The sequence below is a fragment of the Emys orbicularis genome, chromosome 2, assembly GCF_028017835.1.
Source record: "Emys orbicularis isolate rEmyOrb1 chromosome 2, rEmyOrb1.hap1, whole genome shotgun sequence".
NCBI lineage: Eukaryota > Metazoa > Chordata > Testudines > Emydidae > Emys > Emys orbicularis.
In genome coordinates this window covers 175,515,323-175,539,480 of record NC_088684.1, presented here as the reverse complement: position 1 = coordinate 175,539,480, position 24,158 = coordinate 175,515,323, and the positions used below count along the sequence as shown (strand labels likewise).

General features: G+C 47.2%; 1 protein-coding gene across 1 annotated transcript in view; it reads right to left on the bottom strand.

Annotated features, from left to right (window-relative positions):
- Positions 1–24,158, bottom strand: part of CTNNAL1 (catenin alpha like 1) — a 158,685-nt gene that overhangs the window by 70,137 nt on the left and 64,390 nt on the right. The window contains exons 4-6 of the mRNA XM_065399786.1: positions 22,191–22,310; positions 3,365–3,454; positions 2,885–3,055 (exon numbers count right to left, since the gene is read on the bottom strand). Of these exons, the coding sequence (XP_065255858.1) occupies positions 2,885–3,055; positions 3,365–3,454; positions 22,191–22,310 (381 nt within the window). The remainder of the gene's footprint in view (positions 1–2,884; positions 3,056–3,364; positions 3,455–22,190; positions 22,311–24,158) is intronic.

Genomic DNA, 24,158 nt, shown 5'->3' with positions numbered 1-24,158 from the left:
TGGGGCTGCTCTTCTCCCCTCCCTCGCAAGGGCCATTGGCAGCAGGGAGGGAGAGGAGATGGGGCTCGACGCAGCACGCTGAGGGAAGAGGCGGGGGACGGGGAAGCTTGGCTGTCGGCGGAGCCTGCCGTACAGCAGCAGCCGGCAGGACCAAGCTTGCGTCTGCCCCCTGCCCCTGCCACAGAGAGCGGTAGGTGGGGGGTGGAGAAGAGCAGGCTAGATCGGGCAGGATTTTTAATGGCACGCTGCTGCCTGCCGGGGTCCGGCTCAGCCTGCTGCCGGGGTTCAGCAACGGGCTGAGCGGGACCCCGGCAGGCAGCAGCGTGCCATTAAAAATCGGCACGCATGCCATAGGTTGCCGACCCCTGCTCTAGGGCTTGGTTCACAGAGGGTTGTGGGAGAACTTGTCTGTCTGTCCCATGGGAGTTAATTGAGAGTGTTTTGGGTGGTTTTACCCCATGAACACATCCTGCCAACCCATTTTGTGTCCGTATACTCCCAGCAGCCAGAGCAAATAGGGGTACTGTCATTCCAGCGGCAAACCAATTGATGCTGCTCATGCCTTTTGCCTTAGTTGCAGATTTCCCCTATGTATACCAGATTTTCCCTATGTGCTTCTGGAGCAGGGCCGCAAGCACAGATTGGTTGGATCACATTGTCATGCGGACATGGGAATGAACAGCAGTAGGTCCTGAACTTTCGCATGAAGAAGCAGATGTTCCTGGAGGTTTGTGATCAGCCTTCCCTATCTTCCAGCACCAGGACACCCATATAACGGAGGTCATGCTGGTCCAAACAGAGATCACTATAGCCATGTATGCTGGCTACCCCAGACTGCTACAGTTTGGAACTGGCAAATCAATTGTGAGGGTTGTTGTGGCAGAGGTTTCTGAGCAGAGGATGTACCCAAAGTTGATGGGCATTACAAATGTTCCTGAAATAACTGCTGGCTTTCAGTGAATGAGTTTTCCAATCTGCGCCGCACCACGCAGGGACTCATGCCTATAAATTATACAGTGGAAGTATGAGTACATAAGCCACAAAGGTACTACTCCATCGTTATGCAGGCCCTGGTCAACCACAGGGGCAGATTCATGGACATTAATGTCGGACACACTGGCAGGGTGCATGATGCCAGGGTGTTCCAGAGATCAAGACTTTACCATCATGGAGAAGCTGGGACATTATTCCCATTGAATGACATTCTGATAAATGGAGTCACTGTCCCTACTGTTATTCTAGGAGATCCCACTTACCTGTTGCCATGGCTTATGAAACCATATCCTCATTTCAAAGGACCTAGCAAAAGAAGGTTCAGCTATACACTCAGTAGCTGTAGGAAGGTCCTGGAATGGGACGTTAACATCACTGACTTGCTGCTTTATTCACTCTCTACACTGTTCTGCTGTCCAACTGATCTCCAACACTGCCATCCGCTTGGATACAGTTTCGTAGACATGATCATTTCTGGCGCTCTGGCCGCCGGGGAGACCGGAGCCGCGGCGGGCTCGCCGCCCTCCCGCCGGTGCTCTGGCCGCCGGGGAGAGCGGAGCCCCGGCCGGGCTCTCCGCCCTCCCCCCGGCGCTCCGGCCGGTCGGAGAGCGGAGTCCCGGCCGGGCTCTCCGCCCTCCCCCCGGCACTCCGGCCGGTCGGAGAGCGGAGTCCCGGCCGGGCTCTCCGCCCTCCCCCCGGCACTCCGGCCGGTCGGAGAGCGGAGTCCCAGCCGGGCTCTCCGCCCTCCTCCCGGCGCTCTGGCCGCCGGGGAGAGAGGAGCCCCGGCCGGGCTCTCCGCCCTCCTCCCGGCGCTCTGGCCGCCGGGGAGAGCGGAGCCCCAGCCGGGCTCTCCGCCCTCCCCCCGGCACTCCGGCCGGTCGGAGAGCGGGGCTCCGGCCGGGCTCTCCGCCTTCCTCCCGGCGCTCCGGCCGCCAGCGGAGCCGCGGCGAGCTCGCCGCCCTCCCCCCGGCGCTCCCGGCGCCCTCCCCGTGGGGGGGGGGGGGGCGGCGGGAGGCTTTTTTGCCTGGGGCGGCAAAAAGGCAGAGCCGGCTCTGCGTTTTGCCCACCTTGCACCAGAGTTTAACTAGAATCCAGCTCTGTTTCTCTGGCCAGCTAGCAATGCGCTTGATGCAGGACTTGATCTTACTGCTGGCCATTCAAATATATGCTGGCATTGATTGTGTTTCCAGTGGAGCCATCCATGTGGAAGTGAAGGGTTAAATGCGAAACAGCTGCATTTGAACCAGGAGGTTGCTTTCAGTTCCTGGGAAGTGAGTGGAAAGCTTTGGGATTGAAGGGCTAGGAAACACAGCTGCAGAGAACTGGGGGATATCATTGTTGGACTCTCCAAACCTGAATGTGGCAACTTGGACTTGACCTAGCAGCCACATAGCAATGCCTGAGGCTTTGAATCATTTCAAGGGGGACTGAGGCTCTGACACACACCTCCCCTCTGCCAGCAGGGTCTGTGGGTCTGAGTGAATGATTTCAATGTGGACAGAAGTGAGGCTTGGCCTTAAACCTGTGTCAGAGCCCGGGGTTAGTGAGTGTAGACATACCCTACTATCTGGGCCGCCTAGGAGTGTGAGTTGAGAGCAGCACTTCAACATAGCATCTAGATCTGAATACATTTTGATCTACTCCCCTGAGTGTTAGAAGTGGTTGGAATATTAGCAGATGATGTACAGTGGCAGCATCAGACAACCCATAACCATCTTTTTTCAAACTATAATGAACTTCTGGGAGCTCTGTGCAAGGCCTGATATTGGAAACTGCCACTCATTCAAGGTGCAGAGAAATTAGTTTCCTACTGTACATATGTATTTTTGAAATTTATGTTGTAATCAAATTCTTTTAAGCCACAGAATAATAATACTGTCTTTATCCTTACCTTGAATTCTTTGATGCTCGTATATATACTTATGGCGGCCATTTCATTCTCTCCACTGGGTCTAGAGTCAGTTACGATCTCTATTACCTGCTCCAAAGCTAATCTCATTCGGTGAAACACTCCTTCTTTGTTTAAACGAGCAGATTCACAGTCAGGATGCCTCAGACATGTCTTTAAAAATAAATTTAACATATAACCCAAAAGTCCACGTGTGGTATAATGAAACAAATACTCATTTCTATACCCAGCCTAAAGCAAAAATGTGTAATGTTATTACAAATTCCTTCAATTAACTTACTATTGCATATGGCAACATTTTTAGCATTACTCATGGAAAAGCCTCTCCCCAACATCATTTTACATTCAAATTTCTTTTGTTGCAATCTTTATAAATATAGCTGTGGAAACAGGGTTACCTTATTCTGCCAGCTACTATAATCTGTGGTTCACCAACACTGAGTCAAGTACGTGAAGTCTTACCTTTGAAGCAGTGAGAAGCATCATGGTGCATTTCTCAAGAACAGCCCTAGCTGCTGCCATTCTAGCTTTTTTCTTTTCATCCTTTAAATCCTATGTAAAGAAAATGAAAACACTGAGTATTCTTGGATGATAGCTGAAGAAATTAGCTACTTAGAAAGAAAGAAAAGGACCAACCAAAAGGAAAAAAGTTGTCTTTTTTTTTTAAGCTGCTTTATGATGTGAGAGTCTTGAAATATCAGTCTATTCCCAACAGACAACTTCTTGGAAATCTAGAGTACGTGCAGAATTATGACATCACAAAACAATAAAGAATGAAACCTGAGCAACTGAAGGGGAAGACATTTTATGTCGGACTATTTGAAAACTATATTTTATTTCTGTTAACATCCATTTGAGTCAAACTCCTGGAAGAAAAGGTCTCCGATATATTCAATATCCCAGATCCTCCAGCTATGTCCTAAGAAAGCTCCCACTCCTTTAATTTCCTAATCCAAAGGAGTCCTCTTGAATAAACAGGAAGGCAAGACATGACATTTCTAATGTAAAAACCAAGCAAAAAAATCCATCTCAAAATAAAACGGTGTGCAGGGAAGTGAGAGGGAAAGGCAGAGGGAGAAATCAGATCCTCAACACATCATAAAGCAAACAAAAAGCATAAACCCAGTGCTTTTTTGTTAGGTCACCTTTGAAAAACTTGCCAAACCAAAGAATCTTCATAAAGAAAGATGCTATAAAATTATTCTTCTTTTAAAAAGAATAATAGTATTATGTAATTACAACCTTGGTGGTTAAAATATTAAGTGCATAAAATTTTACTTGATGAAACACTTAACTGGCTTAGCTAGAAACCAATATATTTGTACAGAGAGGAACTCAATAGTAGCAGAAATTTGTCAGGAACTTCCCAGGAGAGGGATGTGTGTCACTTAGCCCCTGGAAAGCAAGCCCTGCAAGAGGAGAGAATTTGAGGGCTATGAGCTGGAGAGAGGAAAGATGCTCAAGACACATTAAAGTCATTACAAGAGCAAAGAGTTAAAGATAAAAAAAAGTCTTTCACACACCAGCAGAACTCAGTTGCATAGTGTCTTAATCTTTAAAGAACTGAGAGCCCTTTCATCACTCCAGCTCAAATACTCTTAAATTCTTCTTTGAGCAGATGATCATGTGGGTGCTCAACCGTAGGCTGTACACTTGCCTGTGACCTCTCCAATGGAAATTGTAAATAGCAGCATCCACAGGACTATGCCTGCACAGTGCAGCACCTAGTGCTCCCAGGCAAGGGCATATAGCTAGGTGCAGACTCACCACCACTCCAACTCCTTCTCCTTCTCAACCACTTGAGGCTCAAAATAGAGCAACTGCAGAATGCTGCTTCCTAGATGCTTGTTCACCTTTCTTACTTATTCGCTTCAATGATTATTTATTATTTTTTTCTAGTTTTGTTAATTTTTCTTAGTTGTAGCACAATTTTGTGCTGGGGGGGATGACGGGTTCCCCATGGGGTGCCGCCTGGAACTGGGGTACCACTGAGCCCCCCAACCCAGCAGACTGGGCTCCCACTCACCCTATAATGCTGTGACAAGCTGCAGACACGCTCCCAGTCTCACACTTTCACCAGCACACAGGTAGGGACACACCCAGCTGTAGTAACATGCAGACAGGCTTTCTGACCAGCCCCTGCATGGGAAGGCTATACAGCTAGGGCACTTACCAGCTTCTCAGGTGCACACCCCCTCTGGAAGGTAAGTATCAAATTCTCACTCTAAATGATGATTTAAGGCAGTTGCTGACATTCTTAAAGAGCAAGCTGCACTTGCTTGCAGCTTAAAACCCCATGTATTCCTTTCATAAATCCCTCTAGCCTCAGTTCAGCCCTTCCCCCCCAGTTCAGTCCTCCTTTCTCAGGTGTTTTCAGGAGTCTCTTTGGGCAGGGAGTCAGTGAACCACCACGATGATGTCACTCCCCTGCCTTAAATAGCTTTTGCATATGGCGGAAACCCATTGTCTCCAAGCTTAGTTCCCATGCCTTTCAGTGGGAAAACACTGGTATTCCAAGATGGAGACCAGTGCCACGTGACTTGGTCACATGTCCCTGTAGGGTCACAGCAGCCATAACTCACAGGCTGTTTGTAGCGTCCTCAGGAAGGCTCCCCAGTGGGAGATTAGCTTCTTCTAAAACCTATTGTTCTCCCTAATGGCCCTTCCCAGCCAGCTATCTAGAATGATTACATTCTGCCTAGTGGGCGTTCTCCAGGAGTAAACACAATTGTAATAGATGCACAGACAATATTCCTAACTTCAGATACCAAAATGATACATGCATACAAATAGGACAATCATATTGAGTGAATCATAACCTTTTCAATGATATCTTACATACCTCATAGTTATGCCATAATCATATCATAACAATATCTCTATGAAGATCACCGCTGCTCCAACTCCTTCTCAGCAACCTGAGGCTCAAAATAGAGCAATTGAAGAATGCTGCTTCCTAGCTGATTTTTCACCTTTCTTACTTATTTGCTTCAATAACGCTATTTATTTTATTATTTTTTCTAGTTCTGTTAATTTTTCTTAGTTGTAACACAATTTTGTGCTTGGGGGGTTTCCCCCTTCCTAAATTTCTTGACCTTGCAGGCTTTGTGGTCTATGACACTTCCCTGGACTATGCCTAAGGCCTCAAGGTACAAGCCCTATCAAACCTGCCCACAAATCTTTTCCTCATAGCAACAAGCACTCCAGCTGTCTACACTGCCTTGGAGAATCTCATATCCCATCCAAACGCAAAGTCTACTCGGAGTTTAAGGGCAGGTCCCACAAGGATAAAGAGGCTAGACTCAAGCTCTTCCTAATGGAATGCTCCTCATCTCCCACGGGGTCTGATTCCCTCTCCCTGCCCAGTACATCGGGCTCAACCTCTCAGGCCATACCAGTGACTTCCAGTGCTCGGGGGCAGTTTCAGAGATGAAGGCCACTAAGAGAAGAAAACTCCTTTTTCCCCACCAAAGACTCTTGAAAGAGGAGTAAGTCACCTCTTAGAGCAGACTAATGGGTACAGCCTAGGCTCCAGCTGACTCTAGTACCAAGATTTTGGTACCGCCTAGATGTCGTCTCAATTGGAGAAATCATCAACGAAGCAGCACCAAGAGGCACCTTCCTCTGTACCATCTGACACCTCTAGGCAGTGAGATTCATCTAAGACCAGAGACTCTTAAGAAGACCACTTCAAGGGCACTGGTACAGACATCCTCTTGGAGCCAGAGAGACCATTCAGACCACCTGCTGGATCTCTCAGTACCATCTTCCTCTTGACATAACCACTCTAAGCACTGAGACATCACCTCATCCACCTCTCCACTACCACATGCATCTCTAGCCCTGCAACCATCCCCATTTCAGGCCCCGGTACCGCATCAGGCTCCTACTGCTCGTTATCATAGCCCTCCAATGCCCTCCAGATTTCTTTCTCCCCAGGATCCCATCTCAGATGAACTGCAGTACCCTCTCCTAAACGGCACTGTAAGAGACTCTTCCCCATTGCCACTTCAACAGTTGGTTACTGAACCCTTACTCGCAAGAACAAGACCTGATTCACTGCCTCCAGTACCAGCACCGATGCCCAAAGACTCACTATTCAACTCGGAAGATGACATCCTCAGACTCGGAGGTTTTCATACAGGGCTCTCAACACTTACCACACCACGCCTCTAGAGACATACCCTGACATACCCTGAGGAAGACTTTCTAGAGCCCAGCAGATGCCCTAGATTCCCTGAGCACAAATACCTGTGGGGATCCTTCCCCTATCCACCTCTACAGTGGGACTACTGGAACGCCTGGGTAGGTTATGGCACCCAATCTTACAGGGTACCAGCCTACAAGAAACAACAACAGGAACGCCTGCCAGTACTGCAACAGCCACTGGCACTGCAAAATAGCCCACCAGTACTGAATGTTTCCCTGGTACCCGAGGAGACTCACGAGGAGCGAGAGCCACCAAACGAAGGGTTACCCCCTTCACCCAAGTCTTCCTTATCCCTGACAAGGCAACGCTGCTGCTGCTGCTGCCATCGCCTTCTTATGCAGATGACTTTAGGGCCTTCCAGGACTTAATGAAGTGGTTAGCAGAATCCCTCCAGATTCCATTGGAGGATGTACAAGAGCCTCAACATTCCCAGGTGGACATTTTACATATCATCCCCCCAGAGTAAGATATCCCTACCCATCAATGAAGCACTGTCATCACCAGCATGTAATCTATGACACTATCCCATCTACTTAAAAGAGTCGGATAAAAATATTACATTCCAGTCAAGGGAATGGAGTATTTCTTAACTCATTGCCCCCCAACTCTTTGGTTGTAGACATGGTCAATGATTGTCAAGCCCGCTCCAGATTCTCTCCTTCTGAGAAGGTGTTTAAACACCTAGATTTCCTGAGTAGGAAAAGCTGTTTGTCAGCTGCTCATCAATTTCAAATCACGAACTACCAGACCTTGATGGTAAAATATGATTTTTAACAACTATTCAAAGTTTGCTCATTTTCTAGAACAACTGCCACAAGACCAAAAGGAACAATTTCCAGCCCTCATTTCAGAGGCTCAGTTGACTGCTAAAGCTTCCCTGTAGGCTACTCTCAGCGACACTGACATGGCTTCACAGTCATTAGCCACCATTTTAGTACCATCTGCAACAGGTCTACAAAGCCCCCAGAAGAGGATTACCCTCCTCTACAACCACCCAGCCTGCACCTTTCTCTAAGTCATTATTTTGACAATATGGTCAAGGGCCTCAAACAATCTTTTCCTCCAGACCCACTAACTGCACCATTCTGCCATCTATCCTCCTTCTGGAGATTGCCTATTCCATTCCCTACAAACCTGGGGGCTTATCACCACAGACAAGTGGATTCTAGGGGTGGTCACTACAGGATACTCCATTCATTGCCGTTCTGTCCCGCCCACCCTCCCTTTCTTTCTTCCTCTTCAGGGATCTCTCTCACAAGGATCTTCTAATGCAAGAAGTCCAATCTCTCCTGCACTTAGGGACAATCAAGCCAGTTCATTCTCAATTTGTTGGAAAGGGGTTCTATTCCAAATATTTTCTGGTTCTCAAAAGAGGTGAAGGTTGGAGGCTGATATTAGATCTCAGGAATCTGAACAGCTACATCCTATTACAGTACTTCAGGATGGTGATGCTAGTTACCATAAACCCACCCACAGAAGCAGGGGGCTGTTTCGTTGCCCTCCACCTCCAAGATGACGCATGAAAATAGGCTATTCATCCCTCCCTCAAGCATTCTTTGCTTTTTGCAATAGGCTCAGAACATTACCAATACCGTGTCCTTCCCTTGGGATATCCATGGCCCTAAGGGTCTTTATGAAGGTCCTCTCAGCAATAGCGTCTCACCTGTGCTAGTAGGGCATCACATTTTTTCCATATCTGGACGACTGGCTCCTTAGAGGCCGCTCCACCCAAGAGGCCGAGTCAGCGACGTCCAAGGCCGTAGCCCTATTTCAGTTTCTGGGTCTCTGCATCAATCTAAAAGAAGTCTACGTTAATACTGTCCAGCAGATAGGGAGTCTAGTGCAGCCCTGATGAAGTCTAACCACCAGGGTTTACCAGCCCGAGGACAGATTTTCCACTACATCCAGCCTGAGCTCTGCTCTACAGCACAACCCCCAAACAACTACAAGGGCCTGTCTACAATCCTAGGTCACATGTTGGCCTCCATGTTCATTATTCCACATGCAAGACTGCATCTCAGATGCCTTCAGGCCTGGCTAAGGCCTACATACACCTCAAACAGACACAATCTTTCCAAATGAATCACTGTGCCTTCACAGGTACTAGACTCTCTCAGGCAGTGGAAACACCCCCTGAATGGGAATTCCATTTCCACATCTACCACTTTTGAAAATTCTCATCACAAACACTTCTCTCTTGGGTTGGGGTGGGGGCGCATGAACGGGGTGCCAGAGCACAGGGCAAATGATCCCCATAAGAGATATCGTTCCACATCAACATCCTGGACCTAAGAGCAGTCTGCTATGCATATTAGCACTTCCTTCATGATACAGCAGGCCCTTCTATCGGGTAATGTTGAGGACAACAGGACAGCTATGTACTACGTAAACCAACGAAGGAGAGCAAGATCATAGAATCATAGAATATCAGAGTTGGAAGGGACCTCAGGAGGTCATCTAGTCCAACCTCCTGCTCAAAGCAGGACCAATCCCCAACTAAATCATCCCAGCCAGGGCGTTGTCAAGCCGGGCCTTAAAAACCAATAAAGAAGGAGATTCCACCATCTCCCTAGGTAAACCATTCCAGTGCTTCACCACCCTCCTAATGAAAAAGTTTTTCCTAATATCCAACCTAAACCTCCCCCACTGCAACTTGAGACTATTACTCCTTGTTCTGTCATCTGCCACCACTGAGAACAGTCTAGATCCATCCTCTTTGGAACCCCCTTTCAGGTAGTTGAAAGCAGCTATCAAATCCCCCCTCATTCTTCTCTTCTGCAGACTAAATAATCCCAGTTCCCTCAGCCTCTCCTCATAAATCACGTGCTCCAGACCCCTAATCATTTTTGTTGCCCTCCGCTGGACACTGTCCAATTTTTCCACACCCTTGTTGTAGTGTGGGGCCCAAAACTGGACACAGTACTCCAGATGAGTCCTCATCAATGCCAAATAGAGGGGAATGATCACATCCCTTGATCTGCTGGCAATGCTCCTACTTATACAGCCCAAAATGCCGTTAGCTTTCTTGGCAACAAGGGCACACTGTTGACTCATATCCAGCTTCTCGTCCACAGTAACCCCTAGGTCCTTTTCTGCAGAACTGCTGCCTAGCCACTCGGTCCCTAGTCTGTAACAGTGCATGGGATTCTTCCGTCCTAAGTGCAGGACTCTGCACTTGGCCTTGTTGAACCTCATCAGAATTCTTTTGGCCCAATCCTCTAATTTGTCTAGGTCCCTCTGTATCCTATCCCTACCCTCCAGCGTATCTACCACTCCTCCCAGTTTAGGGTCATCTGCAAACTTGCTGAGGATGCAATCCACGCCATCCTCCAGACCATTAATGAAGATACTGAACAAAACCGGCCCCAGGACTGACCCTTGGGGCACTCCACTTGATACTGGCTGCCAACTAGAGATGGAGCCATTGATCACTACCCGTTGAGCCCGACGATCTAGCCAGCTTTCTATCCACCTTATAGTCCATTTATTCGGCCCATACTTCTTTAACTTGCTGGCAAGAATACTGTTGGAGACTGTATCAAAAGCTTTACTAAAGTCAAGGAATAACAATCCACTGCTTTCCCCTCATCCACAGAGCCAGTTATCTCATCATAGAAGGCAATTAGGTTAGTCAGGCATGACTTGCCCTTGGTGAATCCGTGCTGACTGTTCCTGATCACTTTTCTCCCCTCAAAGTGCTTCAAAATTGATTCCTTGAAGACCTGCTCCATGATTTTTCCAGGGACTGAGGTGAGGCTGACTGGCCTGTAATTCCCCGGATCCTCCTTCTTCCCTTTTTTAAAGATGGGCACTACATTAGCCTTTTTCCAGTCATCTGGGACCTCGCCCGATCGCCATGAGTTTTCAAAGTTCCCCAATTCTTATTTGCAGAACCACCAAGGCTGTGGAACTGGTGTCTCTTCCATCACTTAGAAAGCTCTGCAGTTTATCTACTGGGCCTTTAGAACACAGTTGCAGACTCAATGAGCAGGAGCTCCCATCAGGACCACAAGTGGGAGCTCAACAGCTCCTACTTCCACAGAATCTGTCACACCTGAGGCCTCCCAAATGTAAACCTCTTTGCAACCTCAAATGTGAAATGTTGCCTTTTCTGGTCCAAGGAAGGATGCAGCCACAGCTCCATGGGAGATGCCCTGCTGGTACCTTGGTCCTGCATCCTGCTCTATGCCCATACACCTATACCTTCAATCCTGAGGACCTCAATCAAACTGAAGCAAGAAAGGGCAATGGCTATCTTGATTGCACCTTCATGGCTGAAACAAGTGTGGAACTTGGATCTGCTTCATCTCTCTGTGGTGATGCCTCTCTGCCTTCCCTTTGGAGGGACTGGGGGGGAGAGAATCTCCTGTCACAGAATTCCAGCACCCAGAACCATCCCAACCTCTCATCTCTGAACCTGAAAGTATGGCTCCTCAGCGGTTCTTAGGCATAGAGTTGAACTGCTCAGCTAATGTTCTGTCAGTCCTCTTGTGTAGCAGGAAACCTACTACTCGAAAGACTTATCTGCAAAAGTGAAAACACTTTCATTCCTGGTGCTGTCACCACTCTTTGCAAGCCTCAGAAGTGCCACTCTCAGTGATCCTATATTACCTGTTGGACCTAAAGGCACAAGGTCTGTCAATGAATTCAGTCAGAGTACACCTGGCCACCATTACAGCCTTCCACTCACCTATCAAAGGGGTTTCAGTATTTGCCAGTCTAACCATGGCAATATTCCTTACGGGTTTATAAAATGTATTCCCTCTTATCCAGAACTCTGCACCTCTACGGGACCTCAAACTGGTCCTCAACACCTTGAGGAATGGCCCCATTTGTGCCAATGGCTACCTGCTCACTCTCCGATCTCTCCCTCAAGACTTCATTCCTGATAGCCATCAACTTGGCTAAAAGAATGGGCGATTTAAGGGTACTCATGGCAGACCTACCATACACCTTCTTCTACTGTGACCAGGGCATGCTGCGCCCCCATCCTCGATTCCTTCCTAAAGTCTGGGTGGAATTTCATATCAACCAAGAGATCCATTTACCAGTATTTTATCCTAAGCCCCATTCCTCAAGGGAGGAAGATATTCTCCACAAATTAGATGGTGAGGGCCCTCACCATCTACCTTGACAGCACTAAGACCTTTAGGACTTCTCCCAGACTTTTTGTATCCTTTGCCAAAAGATGAATGGATGGCCAATTTCCACTCAAACTGACATTACCCAGGGTACAATCTGGACTGATGAATAGCTGCGTCCCCTCAGTTCTCCAACCCGGGATGCCTTTTACACTGTTTTGCTGTGAGAGCTACCATTCCTGGTCTGTGTGCACACAGCCTCCAGCGTGTAAGTTACTCCCAGTTATATTGTGTGAGTGCTATTGCCAGCCACTAATGAACTACACTGCAGAGCAACACAAGCAAATTCCCAGTCCCAGACTTTCCCCAGAAATGTGCATCCTGTACTGCCCAGCCCTCTCCTGGACAATACAAGCTCATATAAAATCTGTCATTTTATTATTAGAAAATGATACGCACAAATCCTGTTATACCAGATGAAGTTTCCCAAACACTTCAATCCAGACACACTGGTTTAGATAAAACAATAAAACAAGTTTATTAACAACAGAAGGATAGATTTTAAGTGATTACAAGTAATGAGGCATAAAATCAGAATTGGTTACAAGAAAATAAAAGCAAAACACAACTAATGCCCAACTTGACAAGCTAAGTGAATTAAAAGCAAAGTCTCTCTCCCCATATGTTCCAACAGTCTTACTGGCTGAATTTCTTTCAGACAGGATCCCTCCCCAGTCCAAAGATGTTTCCTTTGTTCTTCAGGTACTGTGGATGCCATGGATAGAGAGAAAGGGAGGAATAATTTAGGGCATCTCCTTTTATAGTTCTTTCTCTTCTTCGAGAATCACCACCAGCAGAGGTTCAGGAGAGAGCATGTCTGTCTGGATGGGAACCCCAAGCTGTTTCTTTGTCAAGATGTAGATTTTCACCCACATCTTCTTTCCCGCCAAAGAACGGCCATTTAACCAGTTGATGGTCTATTTGATTTTGTTGACACCTGGCTGAGGCGTTGGTTAGCATTTTTTCCACTGGGGAACTGGTTTGTAGCTGCTCCCCACAGACTTGGAACATGTATTAGTAATACCATACAGAGGAATCCTATAACTTTACGTGCAATGTTGTTCCACATTTAACCAGGACAATAATGATCAGCAAATTATGAGTTTTTCAAATGATACCTCATAAGGCATACTTTGTACAAAATTTATCATAGTCCTGTAAAAGGGGTGTATATAGGGGTACAGACTGTCACAGTGGGTATCACATGGTATCTGAACTTACTATGAAACTGGTAGGATACATCACCCTCAAATTGACAGCCCACTCCACTAGGGCTCAGTCCTTCTCTATAGCCCTCCTTTAGGATGCTGCCATAGCAGAAATCTGCAGGGCTGCCTCCTGGTCCTCAGTTCACACGTTTGCCAAACATTACACGATCATACCTGCATCCAGAGGTGACACTATCTTTGGTGATGCAGTCCTCTGAACTGTCTTGAATTCGCCTCCTTGGCACCTGCCTCCACATTGACATGCTGCGTGGGAGGCTCCTTTGGTGAAGCACCCATAGGGACATACACTCCAAGGAGAGGTTACTTACCTGTACAGTAACTTGAGTTCCTCAAGGTGTTTTGTCCCTCTGGGTGCTCTACCTTTCTGCCCTCCTTCCCATCTGCTGTGGAGTCTTCCAGCCACCATAGCTGAGAAGGAACTGGACAGGCCATGGGTCCAAGCCTCCCCATATGACCTCGCCTGGGAGCATAAGGCAATCCACTGTGGGCACTGCTATTTACAATCTCCAATGGAAGGTGCACAGGCCCACACACATCCTATGGCGGAGAACTACCGGGACAAAACACCTTGAACTCAAGATACGGTACAGGTAAGTAACCTCTCCAGCTGCTGAGTTGCATTAAAGAAGAGAAGGAAGTCTTAGGAATTCTGCAGGACAGCAACAAAGACTTCTTCCCTTTAGAACTCAGGAACCTGATTCTATAGCAAATGACATTATGTACTCGGCATTTTTTAGGCAATTGCTAGAAGCTTAGCTCTACTGAAAAATTTATCCACATAGAATATAAAGGAAAGTCACTATCTTTATAATTCTGCCTCTCTGATGTTATCTTGCAGGATTCTCACATTTAGTCTTAGTCCCCTAGTGTGAGGCAAACAGAACTCTACCAATTCTGAAAGATTTTTGTGAGCATAAAAGGGCCGTCATCCCCTCTTTATAAGGGCAATGATTCTCTGCTTATGGTAATGCAACACAAAGCTTAAACACCACCCTTGAAACTTTCCAGATAATTCCTGATTTAGCAGGAAATGAAGGCTCCTGTGGTATGCTAAGGATTGAATCAGAAGGAAAACCAGAAATAAAAAAGAGGTAGCAAGCTACAGAAGGAACCCTTTCACTGACCAGGTAACAGAATTGACTGGCAGGCTTCAAAAATTGCTAGAGTCAAGCTCTGTGGTCACTACCACAGCTCTTCAGAGTTTTATTGCTCTGAGTGTAGAGTTCTGTCTGTCTCACCGCAGGGAGCTGAGACAAAGCAGTCAGAATCCTGCAATAATGGTATCTTTAGGGATTTATACTCACTCTGTTTTTAGCTTTCAGGGCTCATTTATTTACGCAAATTCTAAACTTTCATTTTAAAAAAAAAGTGTCTACAACTTTTCCAGTTACCCATATTTAGTAAGCATTATGTAAATACTGTCCTGTCAACATGAAAAATATGAAAGCAATTTCTTCAAAAAAAATGTAAGTTTTCCCACATTACTTAGGCCTGGTCTACACTACGAGTTTAGGTCGACTTTAGCTGCGTTAAGTCGACTTAAGCCTGGACACGTTTACACGACGAAGCCCTTTCTTTCGGTTTAAAGGGCCCTTTAAACCGGTTTCTTTACACCACCTCGACGAGGGGATTAGCGATAAAATCGGCCTTATGGGGGTCGGAATTGGGTAGTGAGGACGGAATTCGACATTAGTGGCCTCCGGGAGCTATCCCACAGTGCTTCATTGTGACCGCTCTGGACAGCACTCTCATCTCAGATGCACTGGCCAGGTAGACAGGAAAAGCCCCGCGAACGTTTGAATTTCATTTCCTGTTTGCTCAGCGTGGAGAGCACAGGTGACCATGCAGAGCTCATCAGCACAGGTAACCGTGATGGAGTCCCAGTCCCAGTCTCAGGATCGCAAAAGAGCTCCAGCCTGGACCGAACGGGAGGTACGGGATCTGATCGCCATCTGGGGAGATGAAGCCGTGCTGGCCGAACTCCGACACAGTAAAAGAAATGGCAAAACATTAGAAAAGATCTCCAAGGCCATGAAGGACAGAGGCCATAACAGGGACGCACAGCAGTGCCGCGTGAAAATTAAGGAGCTAAGGCAAGCCTACCACAAAGCCAGAGACGCAAACGGAAGGTCCGGGGCTGAGCCGCAAACATGCCGCTACTACGAGGAGCTGCATGCCATTCTAGGGGGTGCAGCCACCAGTAGCCCAAGCGTGTGCTATCAGTCCCTCTCTGGAGACAGGGAAGCGGGTTCGGCGGACGAGGAAGATGAGGATGGAGAGAACATCATAGATAGCTCACAGCAGCAAGGAAGCGGAGAAACCAGTTTCCCCAACAGCCAGGATATGTTTGTCACCCTGGACCTGGAACCAGTAACCCCCGAACTCACCCAAGACCCTGTGGGCACACAGGGGACCTCTGGTGAGTGTACCTTTGTAAATATTACACATGGTTTAAAAACAAGCGTGTTTAATGATTAATGATTAATTTGCCCTGGCAATCGCGGCCAGTACAGCTACTGGAAAAGTCTGTTAACGTGTATGGGGATGGAGCGGAAATCCTCCAGGGACATCTCCAGAAAGCTCTCCTTCATGTACTCCCAAAGCCTTTGCAAAAGGTTTCTGGGGAGGGCTGCCTTATCCCGTCCGCCATGGTAGGACACTTTACCACGCCAGGCCAGTAGCACGTAGTCTGGAATCATTGCATAACAAAGCATGGCAGCGTATGGTCCCGGTGTTTGCTGGCATGCAGACAACATCCATTCCTTATCGCTCTTTGTTATCCTCAGGAGAGTGATATCATTCACGGTCACCTGGTTGAAATGGGGCGATTTTATTAAGGGGACATTCAGAGGTGCCCCTTCCTGCTCTGCTGAACAGAAATATTCCCCGCTGTTAACCACGCGGTGGGGGGGAGGGGTGAAGTGACCAACCCAGAGAATTGGGTGTGTGGGGGAGGGGAGTTAGTTGGGTTTGTGCTGCATGTTAAACCTTAAACCTCAGCCCCTCCTTTTACATTGCAAACCCATTTTAAATGGCCAACCCAACGGGTGCTTGGTATGGTTAATGAGAGCAGTGCTGTTTTAAACCATCCCCACTTGTTAACAAGGTTAAAAAAGCCCAAAGACTGTGTCTTACCATGGCTGCCTGCAAGCTGAAATCTGTGGCCTGGCACTGCGTGAGTGATCTCTCACACCAAACCGGCAGTCCCTCAATATAAGAGGAAAAATGCGACCTTGTAACGAAAGCACATGTGCTGTGTGATGTGAACAGCAAAATCTAACGTGAAAGAGGGTACCCATTGTTCTCAAAAATGTATCTTTTTTAAACAACTCTCCCTTCTCCTCCACCAGCTGCAAATGTTTCACCTTCACAGAGGCTAGTGAATATTCGAAGAAGGAAGCGAAGGACACGTGACGAAATGTTCACTGAACTACAGACTGCCTCCCACGCTGACAGAGCACAGCAGAATGCGTGGAGGCAGTCAATGACTGATTTTAAAAAAGCCCAATATGAGCGAGAGGAGAGGTGGCGGGCTGAAGAGGAGAAGTCGCGGGCTGAAGAGCAGAGGTTGCGTGCTGAAACGCGGGCTGAAGAGGAGAAGTGGCGTCAGCTTGTACTCAGAAAGCAAGAGTCGATGCTCCGGCTGCTGGAGCATCAAAGTGATATGCTCCTGCGTATGGTTGAGCTGCAGGAAAGGCAGCAGGAGCAGAGACCGCCGCTACAGCCCCTCTGTAACCAACAGCAGGAGCAGAGACCGCCGCTACAGCCCCTCTGTAACCACCAGCCCTCCTCCCCAAGTCCCATTGCCTCCTCACCCAGACGCCCAAGAACACGGTGGGGGGGCCTCCGGCCACCCAATCACTCCACCCTAGATGATTTCCACAGCAATAAGTTTTAAATTTTTAAAGTGCAGTGTGTCCTTTTCCTTCCCTCCTCCCCCACCCATCCCGGGCTACCTTTGCAATTATCCCCCTAGTTGTGTGCTGCTTCCCTCCTCCCCCACCCATCCCGGGCTACCTTTGCAATTATCCCCCTAGTTGTGTGCTCAATTAATAAAGAATGCATGAATGTGAAGTAACAATGACTTTATTGCCTCTGCAAGTGGTGCTTGAAGAGGGGAGGGGAGGTTGGGGTGCTTGGTTTACAGGGTAGTAGAGTTAACCGGGTGCGTGGGGGGGGGCTGCGATTTCATCAAGGAGAAACAAACAGAAGTTTCACACCATATCCTGCCCAGTCACAAAACTAGTTTTCAAAGCCTCTCTGATGCGCACCGCGCCCTGCTGTGCTGCTCTAACCGACCTGGTGTCTGGCTGCGCGTAATCAGCGGCCAGGCGATTTGCCTCTACCTCCCACCCCGCCATAAATGTCTCCCCCTTACTCTCACAGATATTGTGGAGCGCACAGCAAGTAGCAATAACAATGGGGATATTCTTTTCGCTGAGGTCACAGCGAGTCAGTAAGCTGCGCCAGCGCGCTTTTAAACGCCCAAATGCACATTCCACCACCATTCGGCACTTGCTCAGCCTGTAGTTGAACAGGTCCTGACTCCTGTCCAGGCTGCCTGTGTATGGCTTCATGAGCCATGGCATTAAGGGGTAGGCTGGGTCCCCAAGGATCACGATAGGCATTTCAACATCCCCAATGGTTATTTTCTGGTCCGGGAAGAAAGTCCCTTCCTCCAGCTTTCGAAACAGAAGAGAGTGCCTGAAGACGCGAGCATCATGTACCCTTCCCGGCCAGCCCACGTTGATGTCGGTGAAACGTCCCTTGTGATCCACCAGGGCTTGCAGCAGCATTGAAAAGTACCCCTTGCGGTTTATGTACTCGGTGGCTTGGTGCTCCGGTGACAAGATAGGGATATGGGTTCCGTCTATCGCCCCACCACAGTTTGGGAATCCCATTGCAGCAAAGCCATCCACTATGTCCTGCACGTTTCCCAGAGTCACTACCCTTGATATCACCAGGCCTCTCATTGCCCTGGCAACTTGGATCACAGCAGCCCCCACAGTAGATTTGCCCACTCCAAATTGATTCCCGACTGACCGGTAGCTGTCTGGCGTTGCAAGCTTCCACAGGGCTATTGCCACTCGCTTCTCAACTGTGAGGGCTGCTCTCATCTTGGTATTCTGGCGCTTCAGGGCAGGGGAAAGCAAGTCACAAAGTTCCATGAAAGTGCCCTTACGCATGCGAAAGTTTCGCAGCCACTGGGAATCGTCCCAGACCTGCAACACGATGCGGTCCCACCAGTCTGTGCTTGTTTCCCGGGCCCAGAATCGGCGTTCCATGGCATGAACCTGCCCCAGTAACACCATGATTTCCACATTGCTGGGGCCTGTGCCTTGTGAGAGGTCCATGTCAATTTCCTCATCACTATCGTCGCCGCGCTGCAATCGCCTCCTCCTCCTCAGCTGGTCCTCCTGGTTTTGCTTTGGCATGTCCAGGCTCTGCATATACTCCAGGACAATGCGCGTGGTGTTCATAGTGCTCATAATTGCCGCGGTGATCTGAGCGGGCTCCATGATCCCAGTGCTAGCTATGGCGTCTGGTCTGAAAAAAGGCGCGAAACTAGTATCTAAAGACCAGGGGAGGGAGGGAGGGAGGGAGGGAGGGAGGGGCGGGCGACTGACGACATGGCGTACAGGTACAGGGAATTAAAATCAAGAAAGGTGGCTGTGCATCAGGGAGAAATACAAACAACTGTCACACAGAATGCCCCCCCCCCCCCCCCCCCAGAGATTGAACTCCTAAGCCTGGGTTTAGCGGGCCGTTGATTTGACGGAGGGAGGGGGGAAGGAAATGAATAAAACACAAATCTATTTTTTACATCTTAAGACGACAGTGCAGCATGACTGATAGCCCTCGGCATTTTCTGGGTGCTTGGCAGCCAATACTTGGCAGCAAATAGTATACTACGACTGGTAACCATCATTGTCCAACGAGGACGGTTAAAGGCAAGGGGTTGCTGCTGTGTAGCAATGTAGCCCCACGTGTGCCAGCCACATGTCTGCCAGCACCCAGATCGCCCTCGGCCTTTTCTGGGTGCTTAGCAGACAATACTTGGCAGCAAATAGTATACTACGACTGGTAACCATCATTGTCCAACGAGGACGGTTAAAGGCAAGGGGTTGCTGCTGTACAGTAGCCAGAAAGCTCGGTAAAGGCGCTCAGGCTACAATAATCTATGAGCATTTCAGGCAACCTCTAAATTTACTTGCTTTCAGACCTGAGGAAAGCTCTTCTTTCAGATCTGCTGAGCACCCAGATTGCCCTCGGCCTCTTCTGGATGCTCAGCAGACAATACTGACAGGACGGTTACCAGTCGTAATAAACTATCTACTGCCAAAAGGCAAGGGGCTGGTGCAATGCAGCCCTACGGCTGCCAGCCCCACAGCTACCAGCATCCCGAGCGCCGATGAAGGCTACTACTCATGCTGCACCGTCTACCGCCAAAAGGCAGTAATCTGCTGCTGCTGTTTAGCAATGCAGTCACACGTTTGCCGGCACCCGGAAGACATATGGTGACGGTGAGCTGAGCTGAGCGGGCTCCATGCTTGGCGTGGTATGTTGTCTGCACAGGTAACCCAGGTAAAAAGGCGCGAATCTATTGTCTGCCGTTGCTGTGACGGCGGGGGAGGTGCGTGACGCAATGTACCCAGAACCCCCCGCGGCACTGCTTTGCATCATTCGGGCATTGCGATCTCAACCCATAATTCCAATGGGCGCCGGAGACTCCGGGAACTGTGGGATAGGTACCCATAGGTACCCATAGTGCAATGCGCCGGAAGTCGACGCTAGCCTCGGTACTGTGGACGCGGTCCGCCGACTTCATGCACTTAGAGCATTTTATGTGGGGACACACACAGTCGGCTGCATAAAACCAGCTTCTATAAATCCGGCTTCTATAAATCCGACCTAATTTTGTAGTGTAGACAAGCCCTTAGAAAACACTTAAAAAGGCAGGAAACAAATTTTTAAAAGAGAAATGTAGTGATGCTAACCAAAAGGTACTTACATCTGTGAAATCACTTTGCTTTTATGTTGCATTCCTTTACCCCAACATTTATTGGTATTTAAGTGCATTTAGACTATAAGCTCTTTAGAGCACGGACAGTCTCTACTAGGAAAACGACCCATTTCTGATAATGCTCATCAGTAACTGGTTCTCCTCAAAAGGTGTTAAGATTATTTGGCTTCTAGTAAAGTTGAAACAAAATCATTTCCAGCATCCTTACAGAATGAATGAGACGCAGCGTTCCATCCGGACTCTAACACGCTCATAATAGTGACGTCAACAGGTTTGACCAGTCTTTAGTAGCAGCTGACTAGAGCACAGCTTTAAAAAAATCTGAATTACTTTTGAAATTCTGCATCCACACCCTGCACACAGTACAGGTGTTAAATGTGTATGTCTAATGTCAAGCTACTGACTAAGGCCCTCATCCTTTAACTGCACCCACATCCATAGACTTCTGACTTCAACAGGGCTCCTTGTAGGCATAAGGGTTTGCCAGAGTAGATCCCTTTGCAAGTTCTAGCTGTAAAAAAACCTAATTACTACTATGCTTAGCATAATTCTACAATAATTTTCACAAATCAAGTAATGTCCAATCACTGTATAGTTTTCTGAACAGCAAACGTGTAAATACTCCCAAACTAGTTTTCACTGAGTTTCTGGAAAAAAGTGTTCACATTTAATCATAATAAGCCTTGATCATGGTAATAGTTAAGCAAGTGTTGAGGGGAATGGAAAGAAAGAAAGAAAGAAAGAAAGAAAGAAAGAAAGAAAGAAAGAAAGAAAGAAAAAGAGTACTTTATGACAAGATTGTATGTCATCAGCCAGAAGTTATGGGCTTGATGCAAGAATTACTGAGTGAAATTAACTGGTCTGAATTAGGCAGATAGTCAGATAAATCATCACAATGGTCCCTTCTGATCTTAAAAACCATTAAACAAATGTAGAACACAAGGTCAAGCCTCTAGAGTACATTAAAGGAAACAGTGCCTGGTGTCTCTGAGATGTTGACATTTCACCTTGAGAACAATGAACATACTTAAAGTTTTGCACACACGCCTAGTGTTATTAAGCATAATGAAAACACCGACAGTGATGTTTCCCCCCCAATAAAACCACTAGACAGCAGCATATTGAAGCCCAAACTACAAAATGACCATTTCAGGAAAGAGGCCTGGCTTCCTTATATTCCTTCAAAACAGCTGCTGATGGATTACAGCACAATTAAACATCAGTGATCAGGCCACATTCTCCAAAGAGACTCAAAATTTTGCAATAACTTCAGCAAGAAATACACAAACAGATCACAGTCTTCGTTTGATTGCTGAGAAGGTGCTCATCTGTGTTACATGCAAGGTATTAAGTAACAAGAACATGGAGTTAAGCACCTGTTTTGGCAGCTTTCAAATGATAAAATACTGGCAATTTGGTTATCAGATGCCAGAGCAGGCTATTTACATAGCTCCACCCCTTGCTTTTGGAAAGTGATTCACTAAGAATGGCCCTCCTCAATGAGAGGAGGAGAGAGAAAACTGGGTTTTGGAAACATTTGCAGGATAAGGATACAAGTATTCATTGTTTTTTGTAGCCACACCACAATCATTTTTCTTTAAAAAAGAACCCAACTCCACTGTTGAATAGAGCCAAAAGTCACAGTTACTTGGAATAAACCTTGAAGCTTTTCATCAGTACTTACATTTTGTCGGTCTCCAGTTAAATGGGCGAACTCCACCATTTCATTTCCAAACTGACTGAATATTTGCACAAACTCTTGAAAACTACTCACTTTCTCTAGCTGTTCCATTGTTGCAAGAACCTGTAATATGTTGAAGAAAATAGTTATGGTGGCTATTTGTAACCTGTAAAACTGCAGTAGAGTAAGATAAAATTCCTAAAAGTGTAGAAAGTGTTGTGCAGAAGCTTCTAAAGCAGATTTTCGTACGTTTACATATTAAGCTACATTTTATCTATTAATGAATAGTAATTATTTACTTTCTTAATTTCATCTTTAACAAAGCATTGCAATAAAACTGCTCCTTTAGTAAATAGAGAAGAAGGAAATTTGACTAACAAATGCTATTAGTCGAGAGACAGAGTGCTTGGATTATACAGATAAATTGGGTCATGCAGGACCATTATTTCAAGAGGTGTTAGAAATGAAGGAAGAGGTGGTAAAAAGCTCTTTTCTTGTAGATGGAAAAATATTTTAATCATTCTGTTTCACTCAAAATATGAGACCCATTTGTTCTGAAAGCCAACAAGGATAAACATTTTATATTCCCTTTCCTCTCAGAACAAAACCATTTCTCCCAGTATCTGAATAAGTTTTAGAAGATCCAGTTTACCTACTTTAAAAAAGGATTTTCAAAGTCCAAGCATCCTATTTCAGCCCCGTGGCTGCAGGCTTCAGCCCTATGGGAGCATCGGGGCTTGTGGCTCTGAGCTTTAGCCCCACAGCTCCTGGCTTTAGCCCCATGGGGGCTGCCGGGGCATGGGGCTCCAGGATTCAGCCGACAGCTCCAGGCTTTAGCCTCACAGGAAGCACTGGGGCTTGGGGCACCATTCACGGGGCCCTGCAACCCGCCTGAAGCAGCACACGGCCCCCCACCCTTGTTGAGAACCAATGGTCTACACTTCAGGGCAGATTTTTAAAGAATCATAGAAATGTAGGACTGGAAGGAACCTTGAGAGATCAAAGTCCAGCCCCTACACTGAGGCAGGACCAAGTAACCCTAGCCCAGTGGTCCCCAAACTTTTTCTACTCCCCCGCAGAACCTGACGGGAACCCAGGTCAGGGCTGGGGCCATAGGCACAGCAGGGCTGGGCAACACTCCCCCCTTCCCCTCCATACCCCCTGAACATTCCTCTGCACCATCCTGGGGCGGGGGGCCCTGCACCCCACAATTTGGGGACTACTGCCTTAGACCATCCCTTACAGGTAGTTTTCCAACCTAGTCTTAAAAACCTCCAATGATGGGGATTCCAAAACCTCTCTAAGCTTATTACAGAGCTTAAGTACTTTCATTAGGAAGAACTTTCTACATATATCAAACCTATATCTCCCATGCTGCAGATTAAGCCCTATCTTCTTGTCCTACCTTTAGTGGACATGGAGAACAACTGACCACAGTCCTTTTTAAAACAGCCCTTAACATATTTAAAGACTTATCAGGTCCCTCCTCAGTCTTCTTTTCTTAAGACTATACATGCCCAGTTTTTTTTTTTTTAAACCTTTCCTCATAGGTCAGGGTTTCTGAACACCTTTTATCATTTTTGTTGATCTCCTCTGGACTCAGTGTTCCCTCTAATTTTTTCCATCCATTAGCAGAATGAATTTTGTTATGTGCAGCATCAATATCGAGGTAATGTGCAGATGTGCACCAGCAATAGACACAAAAAACCTATATATTTTTTAAGTTACCAATGGTACATGTGAAGGGGATTGTAAAGATTTCCTGGAATCTGACATTTAGGGCCAAATCCTCTGCTGGTGTACAGCCGCCAGGATGTCACTGGAACTACTTCGATTTACAGTAGCTGAGGATTTGGCCCTTCAAGTGTATCATATTAGAACAGCTTCCTTATCACTATTGCAAATGCATAGACTGAAGTCTTATGCACATAACAGGCTTTTCTGAAGAGCAGAAAACAATGAAATTCTATA